The sequence below is a fragment of the Acinonyx jubatus genome, chromosome B4 (genome assembly GCF_027475565.1).
Source record: "Acinonyx jubatus isolate Ajub_Pintada_27869175 chromosome B4, VMU_Ajub_asm_v1.0, whole genome shotgun sequence".
Classification (NCBI taxonomy): Eukaryota; Metazoa; Chordata; class Mammalia; order Carnivora; family Felidae; genus Acinonyx; species Acinonyx jubatus.
In genome coordinates this window covers 10,129,554-10,146,578 of record NC_069387.1, presented here as the reverse complement: position 1 = coordinate 10,146,578, position 17,025 = coordinate 10,129,554, and the positions used below count along the sequence as shown (strand labels likewise).

At 45.7% G+C, this 17,025-nt stretch overlaps 1 protein-coding gene across 10 annotated transcripts in view; it reads right to left on the bottom strand.

Annotated features, from left to right (window-relative positions):
- CELF2 (CUGBP Elav-like family member 2) overlaps positions 1 to 17,025 on the bottom strand; it is an 821,985-nt gene that overhangs the window by 95,505 nt on the left and 709,455 nt on the right. For all 10 annotated transcript variants that reach the window (XM_053225256.1, XM_053225248.1, XM_053225258.1 and 7 more), the window contains one exon: positions 15,907 to 15,989. In XM_053225256.1, the coding sequence (XP_053081231.1) occupies positions 15,907 to 15,989 (83 nt within the window). The remainder of the gene's footprint in view (positions 1 to 15,906; positions 15,990 to 17,025) is intronic.

The window sequence follows — 17,025 nt, the reverse complement described above, 5'->3', positions numbered from 1 at the left end:
GTATTTATTCTTTTTCATTATTTGGAATTTTGTTAAAGTCTAAGCTAAATTTTTGTTTTCCCATTAAGGTCTTTGAAAGTTACCATGGGAAATATTTATTGTCCGGATTGCCATAAAACTGAAGGGCATATCATGTTTAGAGAAGAGAGTCAAGATAAAATGCCTACGAACACACCGAAAGAATCCCAACTACGACATCTGTCCAACCAAATGCTGTCAAAGAGACTGAAGGTCATGGTCCATACGAGGCTATTTTGGGAACCAGGCACCGTATACAGATGCCTTTGAGAGACCTGCCTCCCAAGAGGCCCCTGCCTTGCAAGTACAGTGTTCTTCCATTTTCCTTTTCCCACCCACGAACCTGAGTGGCTACCTTCCGTGAGGCGAATTACATGGAAAAAGAACATGGGTGTGCCCTTAAAAACCGGCACAACACCCTTCTTCTCAGCCAACATCACCAAAGCGCCTTCAGGAGGTGTTACCAAAGATGGCCATGCAGACCGAAACATCCTCGCCGTGGCTCACTCCCTCCTTTTCAAGCGGTAAGGAGATTTCATGGTTAGTCAACTGGGTTGAGAGCCTAGGGCTCATTTCCACTAACGAGCTGATGTGCTGACCACGGTCACGGCAGCCTGCAATCACTGACTCGTGATTTTTCCCGAGACCAAGGGTGAGGGGCTTGGCACATGTGACTCAGAGGCGCAGTGAGGGAAAAGTACCGTTTGTGCATCTCCAAAAATGCATAATTAGGAAGGAGAAGCTCCTTTGCAGCCCCAATCTATTAATTCAGCTCTAATCAGTGAAATACAGAAGTGGGGAGGGTGACTTGAAGTCCAAGGACAGCACCTGACATACAGCCCTGCCCTCACGTGTATTTCAGGATCTCCCCCATCAAGAGGTGGAGGCTGGGCTGGGGATTATACTGTGAGCTGACAGAAGCCTGCGAGAGAGGCGTGGCCTGACTTTGAGGTGACGTCAGCAAAGAGCAAGGCTGAGGATGTTTTAGTCCTGGGGGCCGCATGCACTCTGCCGCGGGCTCGTCCTCACGAGTCAGCCAGTCGGTTCTGCTGAGTGAAATAAACACGGGTGTCTGCTTGTAAGTTCCAGGGAAGGCCTGGTAATTTTACTCTTGCCTTCTATGTGTCTTTCCTGGTCCCCTATTCCACGCAGATCTAACCCACCATCAGCAGGTATTACACCCCGAATGTGTCCTCCTCCTGGGACGGGGCACTGATCTCTCGTCCTGCCCCTTTGGCCTCCTTTCCCAGCTGGCTCCTCTGTTCACCTTCTGCTTCCTACTCAGTTAACCAGCCGCAGCTCACGCTTTGATGCTGGTCTGACAGACAACGGTGTGACTCAGGCAAACGGTGGCCATGTAGGTTTTAGTGTTTTCGTGGCAACAAATGACTCTGTGCTTAGAGACTGCTGCCTGGGGTGCCTGTTGTATTTCAAGTGATCGCGAACCACCCAACACGTGAAACACGTCTCCCGATCCACGAGAAGTAGGGATGGAATGCCAGAACCCACTCCGGAGGAATCTCACAACTATTTAGGACAGGTGACATTCTTCGTAGACCTCCCAAATTAACGCACGTATTGTATGTGTTTATAAAGTACCTCTTCTCAGGAGGCAGTGCATTCTACCCTCGCATGCCTGTGGCAGTGAAATCTTCTTGGTCAGCCAGAGTCTCTCAAGCGGTGGCTACGGAGAGGGACAGAATAAGAAGTGCTTTGCTTCCCTAGGAAGGAAGCGCAGGTCCATGGAGGATGAACCAGCAGGGACTCTGCACGCCCACCGTTTCTGCAAGGTGGGACCCGGCTGCCGAGTATTACAGATGAACTCTGTGTGGCAGAAAATTGCTCCTCTCTAGAATTAGCTTATTCTGGCCAGAAAAAAACTGTGCCAAAAATAGCACTAACTCCATTCATCCTCTTACAGCCCGGGACATATTAATTCTACGTAAGTCTCACTCATGTGAGATTTTCTGGCAGGTGTTTGAGAGCTGATGGGACGGAAAACACACAGTTGCCCCCACAAAGATACTGGCGAACAAAAGACCTCCTCATATGCCGTTCGCAGCTTTACCTCCTTCCCGACCTGTCCCAGATGCTCAGGTCACCCAGATCCCTTTTAGAACGTCTGCAAGGAAATCTGGGAGGGTGGCAGCATCTGCAGTGACAGAGGAGCTCCGCCCTCTTGAGCACCGAGGAAACCTGTCGATTCCGCTGCGGGAGGTAGGTGTGCACACACAGTCAGTGTGGTCTTTAAAGCGAACTGTGATCAATTCCCAGGATGGCGGTACTGGTGAGGACTGTTCCCGCCAGCACACAGGCATCGCACTGTGCTGTGCACACACAGTCCCCGGGATCTGGTGCAAATCCAGGTACAGGGAGAGGCCCGAGAGTCAGCACAACGAACATAGTCCTGACGGTTCCGGGGCTGCTAGCCGCGGACCAGGCTCTGAACAGCAAGGCTACCTGTACTTGCAGGAGGGTCATCAGCAGGTGCGAGGGCTCCCGCACAGCCAGATGAGCAGGAGGAAACAGGTTAGTCGCCACCACCTTACTCTTGGGGCTGATGGCGGTCATTCTCCAATAGTGGTTCTCGAACCTGAACACTGGGATCCCCTGGAAAGCTTTAAAAATACCCTGAGAGATTCTTCTTTAATCTGCCTGAGGCATGGCCTGGGCATGTGTCATTTCAAAAGCTCCCCAGTCGGGGCTACTAATCACAGAACTAGCTCTAGATGCAAATGGACTCAAACTTAGGACCACTTTGGTTTTTTCTTCCTCCCTTCTGTAAAAATTTGTCTAGTTCCTGTGTCATTTTAGGTAAATGGCCAGGAAGAATATTATGACTATCAGAGTCTTTTCTCAGAGGGTAGAAATGAGAAAAGGAATCACCACGCTCAGGGGCCTCACATCATACAGTGTAATGTCACCGACAGATGGGTCGTAGGGGCCCTGAACCGCTGCTTCTTTAAGTGACGTGTTTGGCATAATCTCGTACAGAAATCGCGGGGGCCTGAGACGCTGACAAGACCAAGAGGCTGGGAGTCGGCAGATACATGTTGCTGTCCCACCCCGACCTCGCCACCGAACTGTTCTGGGCTTTTGCTTCCTCATCTGTCATCTGAAGGGCAGCAGTACTATCTCCAAAAAAACACTTTTAGCTTCCACAGTCCATGACCTCTGATGAAATAGGGTCTATTTTCCTCAGCATGCCCTCTCTTCCTCTGCTGACCCAGAGAACCGCATTCAACTAGACAGAAATCTACTGAGATTAGCCCCAGGATTTCCTAGGTCTGGGACTCTGATCTTCCTTACTGATGATATTTAGTTTTGGTTAATGACCTCCAGGGGTTTTACATTTGGGCAATGCTGACTCAGGGACAGGTTGGGCAACACAGTGATTAGGATTCTCTAATAAATGCCTCAGAGGCACGTAATGACTTTTTGTAGGAGTTGTGATTATAGTTAATGCCTTCCATGAGCTGCCGAAGAAATGTTAAGATACAACTCATCCAAATCTAGGCTGAAGCGCCTCTTCCTATTTGAATGATGGCTTATAAATATTAGTAAAAACCATCAGACACTCATAACGGAGTAGGATTACAGGTGAAGTTAAGCTGAATTTGAGGGCAGTTGTCTTTCACATCTCCTTGTATCTGGATGGAAGAGGCCAATTATTAGCCGTAAGCGACACTCAGTGATTTGTTAGGGAATTTTTCCTCTAATAGCCAAAAGTATGCCCTTAAATTTGGAATGACAGACTTCTCACTGAAAAGGCAACCAGAGTGGGAAAACAAATTATGACTCTCTGTTTTATTATTTATCTAGCCTTTTATTATTGTCATGAGCTCAGGCGTATATAAAAACCCTTGGCATGGTGCCCAAGACGCAGTAAGTGCTCAGTACACGTTAACTATTACAATTAGTTTTATTAATCAAACATCTATTGCTATTCCGTTAAAGTTATCTAAATTCCAAAAGTCACTGAAAAATACCAGTCACGTAGAGAGAACATTTACAAAACCAAAACTTGCCAGAAAGATACTTCTGGAGTTCTAGAACTACTGTTCTGAATTTACACCCGCCTGCAGTAATATGGGCAATGACAGCAATTAGCTTTCTATTTCCTGGTCTACATGACTTGCTGACAGCCGGTCTGCTTACACTGGACCTCACGTACCACTCAGCACAAAGCATCTGGCACAGTTTCCTGGTTTGCATTTAAATATATGCTTTTCTAGAGAAATTAAAAACCGTGTATGTGTGGGCAAGCGCACAAAGCGTGGAATTTGACAGACTGAAATATACCCTAGTGGCCTGCGGTCACCCAAGTTTAGTCTTCAGGGTGGAGGTGAGTTTCCAGGGAACCTGTTCTTCACTTTGACTTGGGCCTCCTGGCCCCTGAGGGAGGACTTGGTGGCCCAGAGATCACAGAACTCTAGGTCTAACCCCACATGCTGTCACACGGCATCCCGGCTCTTGCTCCCAAGACCAGGCCAGTGGGGGTTGGGGGGGGGATGTACCACCAAGTCTCCAAGACATGTCCACATATCTACATTCACATCAACACAGCAATGACAGCACGACGACCGGACAGAATTAACCACATGGTTTACCCTAAACGTCTTAGTCAACACTGAGCCTTTGGTCCTAACTCACCTCCTGACCAAGGGAGAGGACAGAGCAGGTGGGTGGCTGGGGATGGAGAGAGAAGGGCACCCGAGCTCCCAGGACACAAGGAAAAGCGCTGTGCTGACCCAGTGTCCTTGCCCGACTTTGCCAAGGCAGAGAGCACGTGGCTGAGCGCGCGGCCGTGGGGCTGCTGAGGGGGCCACGTAGACCCCAGGTGCGGCGCTCACTGGTTTCCTGGTGCCCTCGTCTATCGTGCGGGGTCTGGCCCCCCGTTTCCAGAAGCAGAGATAAGGGGGTAGGGCTCAGCTGTTCTTGAAAGGCGTCAGGGCTCCTGGGGCAGCAAGGCGCGATGATGGAGGGCGGAGAACTCCTATTTATCTCCCAGTCCTCATGCCCAGCCACAGCCTGCTGGCTGTCCTGCTGCTTCCTGCTTGGTGTGCTGAGTAACAGGGTTCGTGCCTGATCTTCCAGGATGAGCCGGGCCGCGCTCTGCCCTTCCCCTACGGAAGGACACAGAGCCAAGAGATGGGGGGCGGGGAGGCCAGCTGGACAGAGCGGGGCATTAGGATGCAGATTGGGGACTGGGACCGAAAGCCTGGGGATGCAGATAAAGCAAGGCGCCCTAATAACATGAATGTTAATGAGATGGTGTTGGTAAAGCTGCATTCCTCTGAAGAAAGGTGTTGCATTTATAATCATTTTTGCAAAGCAGTTCCTCTTACAGGAGTGACTGCCTTTGATCTGTAGCTCCTTCCTGGAGAGCCTGGGACCAGGAGCCTCCAGCCCAAGACAGGAGCAAATGCCTGGCCACACCCGCCCAGCGACGTCAGTGGTCTCCGGCTGGACAAGAGGGCAGGGCTCCGCATCTCTGGCAAAGCTGCACAGCACAGTGCCCGGGCCCCATGTGGCATCAGGACTGGCTCTGGGCGCCAGCTGCCTTCTGGGGAGGCCTGCTTGGCGAAGCACCAGGACCCGGGCGCCCTGCCTCTCGGGCGAGTGCATCGTGAGACGCCACTAGTTGTAGGAGTAAAAGAGCTGAGGATTTAGATCGATTTCAGGACAGCTCCAAAGGGAGCAGGTGTGGGCATCCCGAGCTTATCCATGCGCAGTGGGAGTGCCGAGAGAGAACACCTGCTCCTGGGGGTCTCCAACGGCGGGGCCCTTGGCGTCCGAGGTCAGACTCACAGTCACCAGCTGTCTGACCCCAGACAGCTCACTCTTGAGTTTTAGCTTCCTCACCAGCCAACAGGGCCATATGACACAGACCTCGTGGAGGTGCTGTGACAATGCAAAGAAATATAGTCACAGAGCCCTCACGCGGTGCCTGATACGTGGGCCATCAATAGACAGTCACTTTTGCAGTGATTTGCATTATCGTGCTGTGCTGGCGACCCAGGTCCCACTCCCTACCCCCTAAGACGTGGTGGACATCATGCCTGATCCAGGGGCAGGGCCAGGGCCAGGGATAGGCGGCCATGCTCCTGGGGAGTTTTAGCAACGGTGGCTTCTAATTCTAGTGCTGTCACTGTTGGCTAGGGGAGGTCAGAGGAGTTAATTTAATCTCCTGATGCCCCAGTGTCCTCCGTATAACAAGTTGAACACTGTCAATACAGCACCTGACATATTTCTAGAAGGGACGACAAAGAATACCATAAGGCCATCTACAAACACAGGCGATTCATTCATCCATGTGAACTGGGGACAGGAATCAAACAGATGCAAGAAATCCACCAAAAATCCCGAAACCTCATTAGGTTAAACACCCTTACTTATCAAACCAAGGCTGTAAGCAAGGAATTAGATGGACTTGTTAAGCCTTCATCGCCTCTCCCTCCTTCTTTGTTCCTTGGGAAAAAAATTACGAGTGCTCAGCTCCCTGTTGGTTCTCAGCCAGAGGGGAGTGGGAAGCAGATGTCCAGAGAACCTCAAAGTGGGAAGCCAAGCCCCGAACGGGCCAGATGAGTCTATGTAAGGTACAGATGGCTCTTGGACAACGCGAGGGTTGGTGCGCTAACCCCCTGTGTGGTCAAAAACCTGTATGTAACTTTGGACTCCCCCAAAACTTAACTACTAATAGCCTACTGTTGACCAGAAGCCTCACCCATAGCATCAACAGTCCATTAACATATATTTTGTATGTTCTCTGCATTATATGTTATATTCTTACAATCCAGTAAGCTGGAGGAAAAAAAGGGTCATTGAGAAAATCACAAGGAAGAGAAACTACATGTTACAGTTTTGCTTTTCTAAAAGATAAATCCACCTGTAAGTGGACCCACGCAGTTCAAATCTGTGTTGTTCAAGGGTCAAGTGTAACTCTAACACTACTAACAGATACCTGAAGCAAGTCAAGTCCTAGCTGTCTGCCTGGCTACCCACTTGGATAAACAGGCAGACAGAGAGATAGATGTACACAGAGATGTGTTTCCTTAAGCAGGACATTACCATAGACAACGCACAGGAGGAAGACTGGTCCTACGAGACTGCAAAGGACTCTGAGAACCACTGAGTCCAACCATTTCGTTTTTGCAGATGAAGACAGGAAGGGCTTTCAAGAGTTCTTAATGACAGGTGGGGAAGGGGATGACAGGACAAATATGTGTTTTGACTACTGGTGGGAAGAAATGACAGTCAGGAACAATAAAAAACATGAAAGAGAACATCTGTCGTGGCGTCCCTTTTCTGCAATCTCCCACAGGCACTGTTTACTGTTTATCTTTTCATCTTGGAGACTTTGGGTAGGGAGAGCCGTAACGATATGGTCCTGAGGTACTGCTTTATTACCAAAACAACTTTAATAGCTTATGTCACAATACTAATGAGACTTCCTGAGCACCTGTGTACGGTCACAGTCTATGGCTCAAATGAGCGAAGGATACATGAAACTTCTTTCCCTCCTTGCCTCCCAGTGGCCGTGGCCAGCCTGCTTCCCTTGCGCTCACCAACCTAGATGTGGCCCAGGCGGGGTTTCCAAGACTCCCTCTGATCCTCATGTCCCTTCCCCCAGCTCAGCCATTCTCCGTGTCTTGGTGGGTGGGTAAGGATCTTGGGGCTCCTGGGAGAACTCTCTCCATACCCACCCTCGTCACATACTTTTTCATGGCCTGGAGCCTGAGACTGAAGAACTGGACAGCCCACCTCTACTGGACACAGTCCCCTGAGCTGTGCCCACCCCACATGTGACGGATTCACGGTCTGTCCGGCACAACAGTAATATTTTCAGGTGATGAATTCTCATGGGGACTGCATACTCCCCAGGAAAAATCTGGACTACTTTCCAACTTAAAAAAAAAACCAAAAACATTTCTCCTGGTGTTGTAAGCTCGAGCCCAATGTTGGGTGTAGAGATTACTTAAAAATAAAATCTTTGAAAAAAGTTTTCCCCTTTCATTTGATTGTCACAAGTCCTTTCCTATGCAATTCCATCCAGACCTTTAATCCAATTCATGGATTTTCCCTACAATCTTCTTTTGAAAGCTTATCAACCTCTAATAGAACTGAGATCTAATAAGTGAACTTAATATTCCCAATGTAGTCCTGGGATATCAGAGAGAAATGAGTACCTCTGAAATCCGACTCTTGTTTCTTTCTGCCACTGTGCTATCCTACTGTGGCCTCATACATTACCAATGAGACCACAGTGCTGCTCAATGACATGGGGCAATTGTGCACCCCTGGCTGGGCCCCTGGGCTACGTAGATTGCACGTATGCTTTCCTAAGCCCTCACAACAGTCCTGGTAACGAGGGAATGCAGTTGAGCCTCTGCACGGCATTCCACGGAAACCTCATTATCAAAAACTGGTGTAACTGCTCCCTGTTTTAACCCCGTGCTACCTGGGCTGCTCAGCTCAGTCACTTTCCACATTTCACCAGTAAGGACCCCTCATGAATTTTCTCCCACAGATTTCCTTGTATCGAGCGGGCCCTATTTTAAAAGTCACTGGTTTTTGGGGTGCCTGGGTGGCTCAGTCAGTTGAGCATCTGACTCTCGATCTTGGCTCACGTCGTGATCTCACGGTTTGTGGGTTCAAGCCCCACCTTGGGCTCCGTGCTGATGACGATGGCACAGAGCCTGCTAGGGATTCTGTCTCTCCTTCTCTCTGCCCCTCCCCAACTTGTGCACGTGTTCTCCATCTCTCTCTCTCTCAAAATAAATAAAAGTAACTAGCTTTTTATTACAGTTAAAATCAAAGCCATAGGTCAATAACTGCCAATCAAAGCTACTGACCTGACTGGCTGCCAGCCTAAAGCAAAAGAAGCCTTGCTGAGGTGGCATGTAAAATGTTACGGGGGGTGAAACAGATTACTTCCAGTGGCCTTTTGTGAAATATTAAAATATGCTTTCCCAGACCCCTTGCGATTGGCCTCCAGACTGGGAACCACTGGGCTTGGAGTTTCTTTCATCCTCTGGCTTTCTTCCTTTCTTTTTCATTTTGAGAGAGACAGACAGAGAGTGAGCAGCGGAGGAACACAGAGAGGGAGACAGAATCCCAAACAGGCTCCACACTGCCAGCACACAGCCCAACGTAAGGTTTGAACTCATGAACCATGAGATCATGACCGAAATTGAGAGTCGGATGCTTCACCGACTGAGCCAGCCAGGCGGCCCTCATCCTCCAACTTTCTGTCTCAGGCCCAAAGCAATGAGCAGCCCAGCACCCCTGCCATGCCTGCCTGAATCCCATGTGGGCCTGATTCTGCAGCTTGAACGCTTCTCCTCCACACTGGCTTAGCTCCTGTTGGTGGCTACAGCCCTGGGGAGCTGCCCTCTAGGCACAACACGGCACTCTCCATCATAGTCCCTTACAAGGTCATCTTAAAAAAAAAAAGTTCTGGGGCATCTGGGTGACTCAGTCGGTTAAGCACCTGACTCTTGATCTCAGCTCAGGTCTTGATCTCAGGGTCGTGAGTTCAAGCTCCGTGTTGGGCTTTGCTCTGGGCATGAAGCCTACTTAAAAAAAAAAAAAAAAAAAAAAAAAGTCCTCACTTTTTGTTTAGCTTTCATTTCGGCAGGACGAAGTGTTCTGCTAAAACAGCACCGACAGCAGGGGAATAGCTGCTTTGGGGAAGTCCTGGAAGGCCAAACATTTCAGCCCAGGCCCAGTCCCGCAAATGCAAATCTGAAGAATGCACACCAAATGTCCCGATTTACACACTCCACAGCACACACATTTTATATGTTGGGTTGCAACCCCAGAAGAGTTCACACCTACAGAATCTGTCAAGTAGAAACAATGTCTTCTAAGCACATTTCTTCAGGGGCTCAGAAAGCTTTACATACATTATCTCATTCGGCGCCTACTCTTCTGTTAAGAAGGTGGAAGGCAGGGATTATCACCATTAAATGGTGGTTCTCAAGTACCCTCACACATGCACTATGAATTAGCCATGATCCCGATTCAAAGCAAAAACCAATCAACAGACAAACAAACATGAGAATTACACAGTTCACGAAGCCTAATATAAGAAAGGTGACTGCAAAGTGGTTAAGAATATGTTGGTAGGCCAAATAAAAGGGGGGGGGGGGATTTTAAGCTATATCTTCCTGGTTTCATTTGGCTGAATTAATACTCACATATGGATGTGTGTGAATATATGCCCATCTTAAGTATATAGAGACATACATATGGGTCTGTGTAGAGGATACAAATTCTATCACACACACACACACACACACACACACACACAGGAGTGCACAACACAGCAAATCTACATTCATCCTCTATTTTGGAGCACTTGGAAGACGTGTGGGCAAAGGTGCCATTTTTGGGAACAAAGGTGGACTCCTTGGGAAACACTTTATGAAAGTAGCTCATGTGGGCATGAAATATCCAAGAGCTAGTTATTAAACCTTAACCAAGTACAGGCATGGTGGCTGGCTTTGTTTTTGGGTGATTCAGTTATAAACAGCACGGTTGCTACTGTATTCCCTGGTACCCAGAACGGTTCCTGGCAAACAATAAAAATTCAGTAAATACTGGGGCACCTGGGTGGCTCAGTCGGTTAAGTGTCCGACTTCAGCTCAGGTCATGATCTTGCGGTTCGTGAATCTGAGCCCCGCATCGGGCTCTGTGCTGACAGCTCGGAGCCTGGAGTCTGCTTTGGATTCTCTGTCTCCCTCTCTCTCTGCCCCTCCTCACTCATACTCTGTCTCTCTCTCTCTCAAAAATAAATAAAAACATTTAAAATAAAAAAAAATTCAGTAGATATTTGATGAACGAGTGTATGAATGCTCTGTTCTACATGATAACATGCTTTTGAAGACTTAACTCTGCTTATGTAGACATTTTGGCGGTGTCTTCCTGTTCTAAATAAATGGCATCTGAGACAAAACTTTATCTAGCCTGGTCTAGTTAGGCTTGGATTCAAATGAGATGGTTTGGTGGGGGGCACGATTTTCATGATACGATGAGACGGGGTTGGAGGGATTTTACGACAGAAATAATGACGATGATGGTGATGATAAAATAATCATCATGGCTCTGAGCACGAAGGCATTAAATACATATTAATAATTAGAAGAGGTGGTTCAAAGAAAATGAGTACCTCAAAATGCATTACAATGGGCAAATTGAATTTGGTCCCAGTGAGAGCCAAGCTGTTCTGCTGGAAGAATATTAAACCCCAGCATTCTGCTCTTAAAGGACACAGGGGGACAATTCTATGGAGAATTGTGTGGAAGGCCGCCTGGCAGGAAGGAGAGTGCCCGCCCGAGTAGGTAAATGATCCCTTCCAGGGAAGCCAAGAAGGGGCTCATTCACTTCATGTGGGTGAACACACCCGTCCCAAGAGGCAGTTTTATTTACAGCTTCTTCCTACTGGATCAGCCTCATTTGTTTTTATATCTCCAATCTACGTGGAGCCCTCGCTCACACTCCAAGTGTTCTTATAAAACACCTTTTGGTAAGCCACCGCTGAAATGGAATGCTCTAAACAAATGTTCTCTTAGGGAAGTAACACCTTAATATAAACTGCATTTAATAAAACTGGTAGTGATTCTAAAAAGAAAGGAAGGAGGAAGGCATAGGCAGAGAAAATGTCTGGAAGAAATTTGCAATTAATATTTTACAAGACATTTAGATTCTGATTCCTCCTTGCTGTTAAAATTTAAGAGCTTTTCCAAAACTGTATTCCTCTCTGTTATTACATCCTTAATTAAATTAATTTATACAGTGAATGCTCTAATGATACTGCTGTAGGTTTTCAATCAGAAAGCCTTACTGCGAGAGACAATATGTTTTAAGACCTTGAGAAAAGAAGAATGTAAGGCCCAGTGCTGTCACTGGCATGGGGATATTTGGTCCTGGACATGTGATTATTGAAAAGATCGTGGTAGTTTTTCTGTGTTTCGATTAAGGTCTTTATTTTTTAATTAAGCTAAATTAGGTCAGTGAACACAAAATGAATCTCTCAAGTTGCCTCTACAAGGATTTTTCTCTCTGGGCAATACAATGGCAGACGATGACATTTCTATTGACTAATTCTCCCAGTTAGGTTGTGCCGTCCTAAACAAAAGAAGCTATGTGTTAGCCTGACGTGCCAAACTTGTCAAGGCAGAGGCAACCAAAATCTGTCCGGGAACACCGATGGCTCAGCTGTAGAAAAAGTCAGGCTAACAGTTCTGCAAGGAAACACACAGGTTCCCCAAGAAGCTCTGCCTGTGCAGACACACGGAAGGTCTTCTCTTCGGGTGATGGAAGTCTAACTCACTAGGCATCTCAAGGGCTGGCAGACAGGCATGCAGGCATGAACTGCCACAGCTTAGTGCCTGCAGCTTACTGCATACAGTAGGCACTCAATAATTATTAGCGTTTTGTTAATCTAATGAGATGTCAGGAATAAATAAGGCAGCGTGCCTGAGATGTGATCTGTTGCCTAAGCGTCAAGCCTCCATTTCTAGAGGAGAGCTGGTCACACCAGGGAAATGCCATCCAGAGGCTCAGTCTTTGCTTCTCCCTGTGCTGAGCTGTTGAATTTGCTCCCTATTTCCAATACTGTATTTCTAGGTTTATGACGAGCATTTCTTCCTTAGTCACATGGCGTGAAAAACGTGTCCTCAGTGACTCTGCACTGTTGAGTAAGACCCTGGTCCTTCACCTCATCACCTGTCCTCTATGGAAAGGGTCTCTATGACCCGTACATGGCACGAAGGAAGGGTGCCTTCCAATAGAAATCTAAGAGCAAACACATTCAACTCAGTAACAGACGGTCCCATCAGCACTTTGTCCTCTGCCATACTGAGTTCTTTGTTTCTCTCAAGACCCAAAGATGGTCCCTAAATATCAATCAAGTTTGGTTGCATGATAAAAGTTCCCTATGATACATAACATCAACTGCAGAAGAAAATGAAACGGGGGTGGGGGGGGGGCGCGGAAACCTCAGCGCTATTTGATCTTGTTTTCAACTGAAAGTTTTGGATACTTTAGAAAAAAAAAAAAGGCATCAAGTGCCTTTTTAATGGACTTTATCCGCAGGAAAAATGATTACAACCAGAAAAGCTTTAAAGTGTCAGCTGGTGATGCATTTTTCTTTATCCCTTTTATTTTTATTCAGAAAGAAATTGAAGGCATATGGCAAAGTGCATCATTAATTTCTTATTAATTTCATAATATGAAGGCAACCAGTTAAAATAGTAGTGCTACAACTTTAAATTACCGAACTCACTTGGTATTTAATGAGAGATTTAGCACAGCAGGGTTTCTGTTAAATTAAGTTGTGCCTTCACATCACAGTGGGAAAACAGGTGTATATTGGTTTAGAATTATGGAAATGTTGACTAATTCCAAGGCTTGTAATCAAACAGCAAGGCACCCTGTAATATTTTTTCCCCTAAAATAAGCATTAATCTTTCATGTCTGGTCCCCCTGCCTCCTGTCCACCAAAAGCTCACAGCTGAAAGGAAACCACTTTCATGTTCTTCCTATAGCTGTTCAGGGTGATGTTTATCAGATAAAGATATACATAAATGCAAGATGTGAAACCCTGTTCCCAGTTACCTAATTTGAAGTGTCACATGTAGCTACAGTGTGTGCACTGTGAAGGCTATCAGCCTACAAATCAGACCTGTCTTCTCAAAATTTCCATTTAACCCGCCTGAAGTCATTGGGCAAATGAAACTGAACTGGATTAAAGAAAACCAAAACAATCCCCAAACCATCTTTTCCAACTCCAGAGTTCTTGCCCTTAATAACATGTCTCCAACATCACCATTCCCGACTTTTGCATGCTGAATTTTTAAGAAGAGAAAAACAGATAGATGCACCAAAAAAAAAAATTTTTTTTAATATGGAAGATGCTACTTGTTTGCTAAGAAAGGGTCAGAATAAGATGTCCCCAACAGAGGCAGACTTAGTCCCTTGTATGTTTTTCAACATGGCTCACTCATCATATTGACTCTGGGTTTCTTGAGAGTGTCTTCACCTATAAGGATGGCATACAGGTAGCTGTGCAAGTTTTAGTGGAGCAGATGAATTCAAATTACCCAAGCTTTGCATTAGTTTAAAATAGAATGCGATTTGGCATCAATATACCCTAAATGCTAAATAAATTCATCATCTCAAGTATTTTTTTTAAACATACCTAGAACGGATTTTGTGTACAGATTACTGTAAAGTATTTCTTTTCAAAAGCGGGAATACAAACTAGCCTTTGGGTTTGATCAGGAGACTGAGAAATTTAAACAAGAATATCCTACAGTTGGCCGAACCAGTAAATATTTGCCTTGGTTGCTTCATTTGAAAATGTGACCAAACACTGTAACCTCCTAGAATTTCCATTGGAAAAAATATTTCCATTTATAAGCAAAATAAATACTTAAATAATAAAATTATTTCAAATAATAGTTAGGGGTGCCTGGGTGGCTCAGTTGGTTGAGTGTCTGACTTCAAGCTCAGGTCATGATCTCGCCGTTCACAGGCTTGACAGCTCACAGCCTGGAGCCTGCTTTGGATTCTGTCTCCCTCATGCTATTTCCCTCTCTCTCAAAAATAAACATTTAAAAAGATTTTTTTTTTTTTAAATAATACTTAAAAGTCATGGAGCAAAGCACTGAGATGTACTAAAAGCTGCCTTACTAAATAAAACCACTTAAAGGGTTTGAGGAAGAAGTCGTGAAACGGGGACAGAGAATTCTGGTATCACATGCTTGCTTTTTTGAATCTTCCACTATTTGATTTGCTCTAAGGGAAAGGGAGAAGCCACAGTGGTGTGACTGAAGACCAGGGTTCATAATTTAGTACTTTTGGGTGACTAATGTTTTGAAAACTTTTTCTTGAGTATCTTGCCGTGACAAATCCCATGAAATTTTCAATGGATCTAAGGTAGCTAAGCAAATGCGTGTGTGTGAGCTTGTGTGTTCATGTGTGTCTACAGAGACAACAAAACGACAGCTAGAATTATGCCCTGGAAACATCGGGGACACTGGGTTATCTTTCTTTTCTTTTGATCAAACCAGAGTTCAATAAAATCATTATTGTTCTGCTCACCACACCTTCTTCATTATAACCAACGCACATTGTCACGACATTGAATGAACTCATCACTGATATTTGGGTCAGTGGGGAAAACACCAAACAGCCCAGGAACTTTATACCAGCATGCAATAAATAACACTGCCATGAAACCCCAGAAATAATGTATTCTGATGAAGCAGCTATACACAACATCAGTTCGTTTCTTGTCAATTGTACTAATCATCCAATATTACCAGGAAGGAAATGGCAAAAAATTGTTAAGCTTTGTATTTTCCGTTCTCTATCAACCTGAAGTCACAAATTAGGCATTAAAACATTGACTTTGTTGTTAACTGCCACTGACTGTTGAGAAACCATGAGGAGGTTTAATATTATGGCCATACAGGGTACATTTTGCCCTTTCAAAGGAAAATCTAAGACTAAATTTCAAAAGGGGTTCCTGGTGAGTAAAAGCTTTTCCTTTTCCATCTGCTTCTGTCGTGTGTATTGGGGTTTTTTTTTCCCCTTTTAAAATCTCAGCCCACCCAATACTCTTTGGCGGCCGCTGCTGCGCAGTGGGGTCACTCTGATTTTCTAACCAGGGGACATACTATTTGAGAACTCTTTCCATCAGCATTAATGCCAATGCTCCTTTATGGGTCGGCCACCTGCTTTGGCTACTGCAGGGGAACAGAAGGGTTAGCACACACTCCTCAAAAGACCAAAGTCATTTTTGCCACTAGAACCTTCAGTTGAAAGGACCATTTTCAAGCAATAAAGTGATTTTCGTACAAAAGTAAACCGACTCACCCCAGGTAAAGTTTTAATATTGTGCAGTGCATTCTGGGCCTCAAGTGCAGCTTTTCTTGTATAAAATGTTACGAAACAACAACCTACAGAGAGAAATGAAAAGGTTTTAGAAATTTCTGTGAGTGCTTTGCTTAGATATAATGGAGACTACGGCAAACAAATAATCTACTTAAAAGGATGCACAATTTAAAAATAATCAAGTGCATGAGAACAGTAGTAACATCTAAAGCATTTACCAATGCCTTTCACCCAAACCACATTTATGAGCTTTACCCATGTTGGAGATCAATTCATAACTCTATGCACCAACTACCTGGAACACAGCTCTTCAGGAATGAGGGCAGAAGTGGTGGGTGACGTGTTAATGGGGCATGTGTAGCGAGAAGTGTTTAATCACAGTGACAAAGGCAGAAACTTACAGCAACTATAATTTCCTGAAGGGATATTCTAGAACGTCACACTTTTGAAACACTCTCTTAAACCCAATACTTTAGACCACTGGATTATAAGGTTCTTAAAAGCTAAAAGAGTGCTTTATTCCTTATCTACACCATGGTATCATAATGCAAAGGTCCATATGAGAGATACTTAGTTTTTGTCGGCCAAAATGAAAGACTATTTTAACCAGTTTGGAAATTTAGTTACAGGACGGGTGGTCACGTCTCCAAACATCTGTTTGGACACACTGTCCCATGTATTATTAGATACGGCTATAGCACATCAACGGGCAACCTTCTGATTCCTCATTTCCAAGAGCTGATGGGAGTCCAGGCTGAATGCCCCCCCCCCACCCCCCACCCCGGAGAGGCCAGCAAAACCCCTCTTCCTAACCAACGTCCTCTACCAAAGAAAATGGTGTGGAAGCCTTAGACCATCACTTCTGTCCTCTGAAGGATGGCTGACCTCCAACCTGTAGCTAAAGATACTGGTTAAGGTAGCTGCTTAAATCGGATAAAGAAACCAGTTAACGATCTGTTCATTAGCATACAGTTTCTCAGCACAATTAGGTTCAGGAAAAGGGAGTGGACAAAACCTTTAAAAATTTAACGTGGATGGAACTGGAAGGTATTATGCTGAGTGAAATAAGTCAGAGAAAGACAGATACCATATGTTTTCATT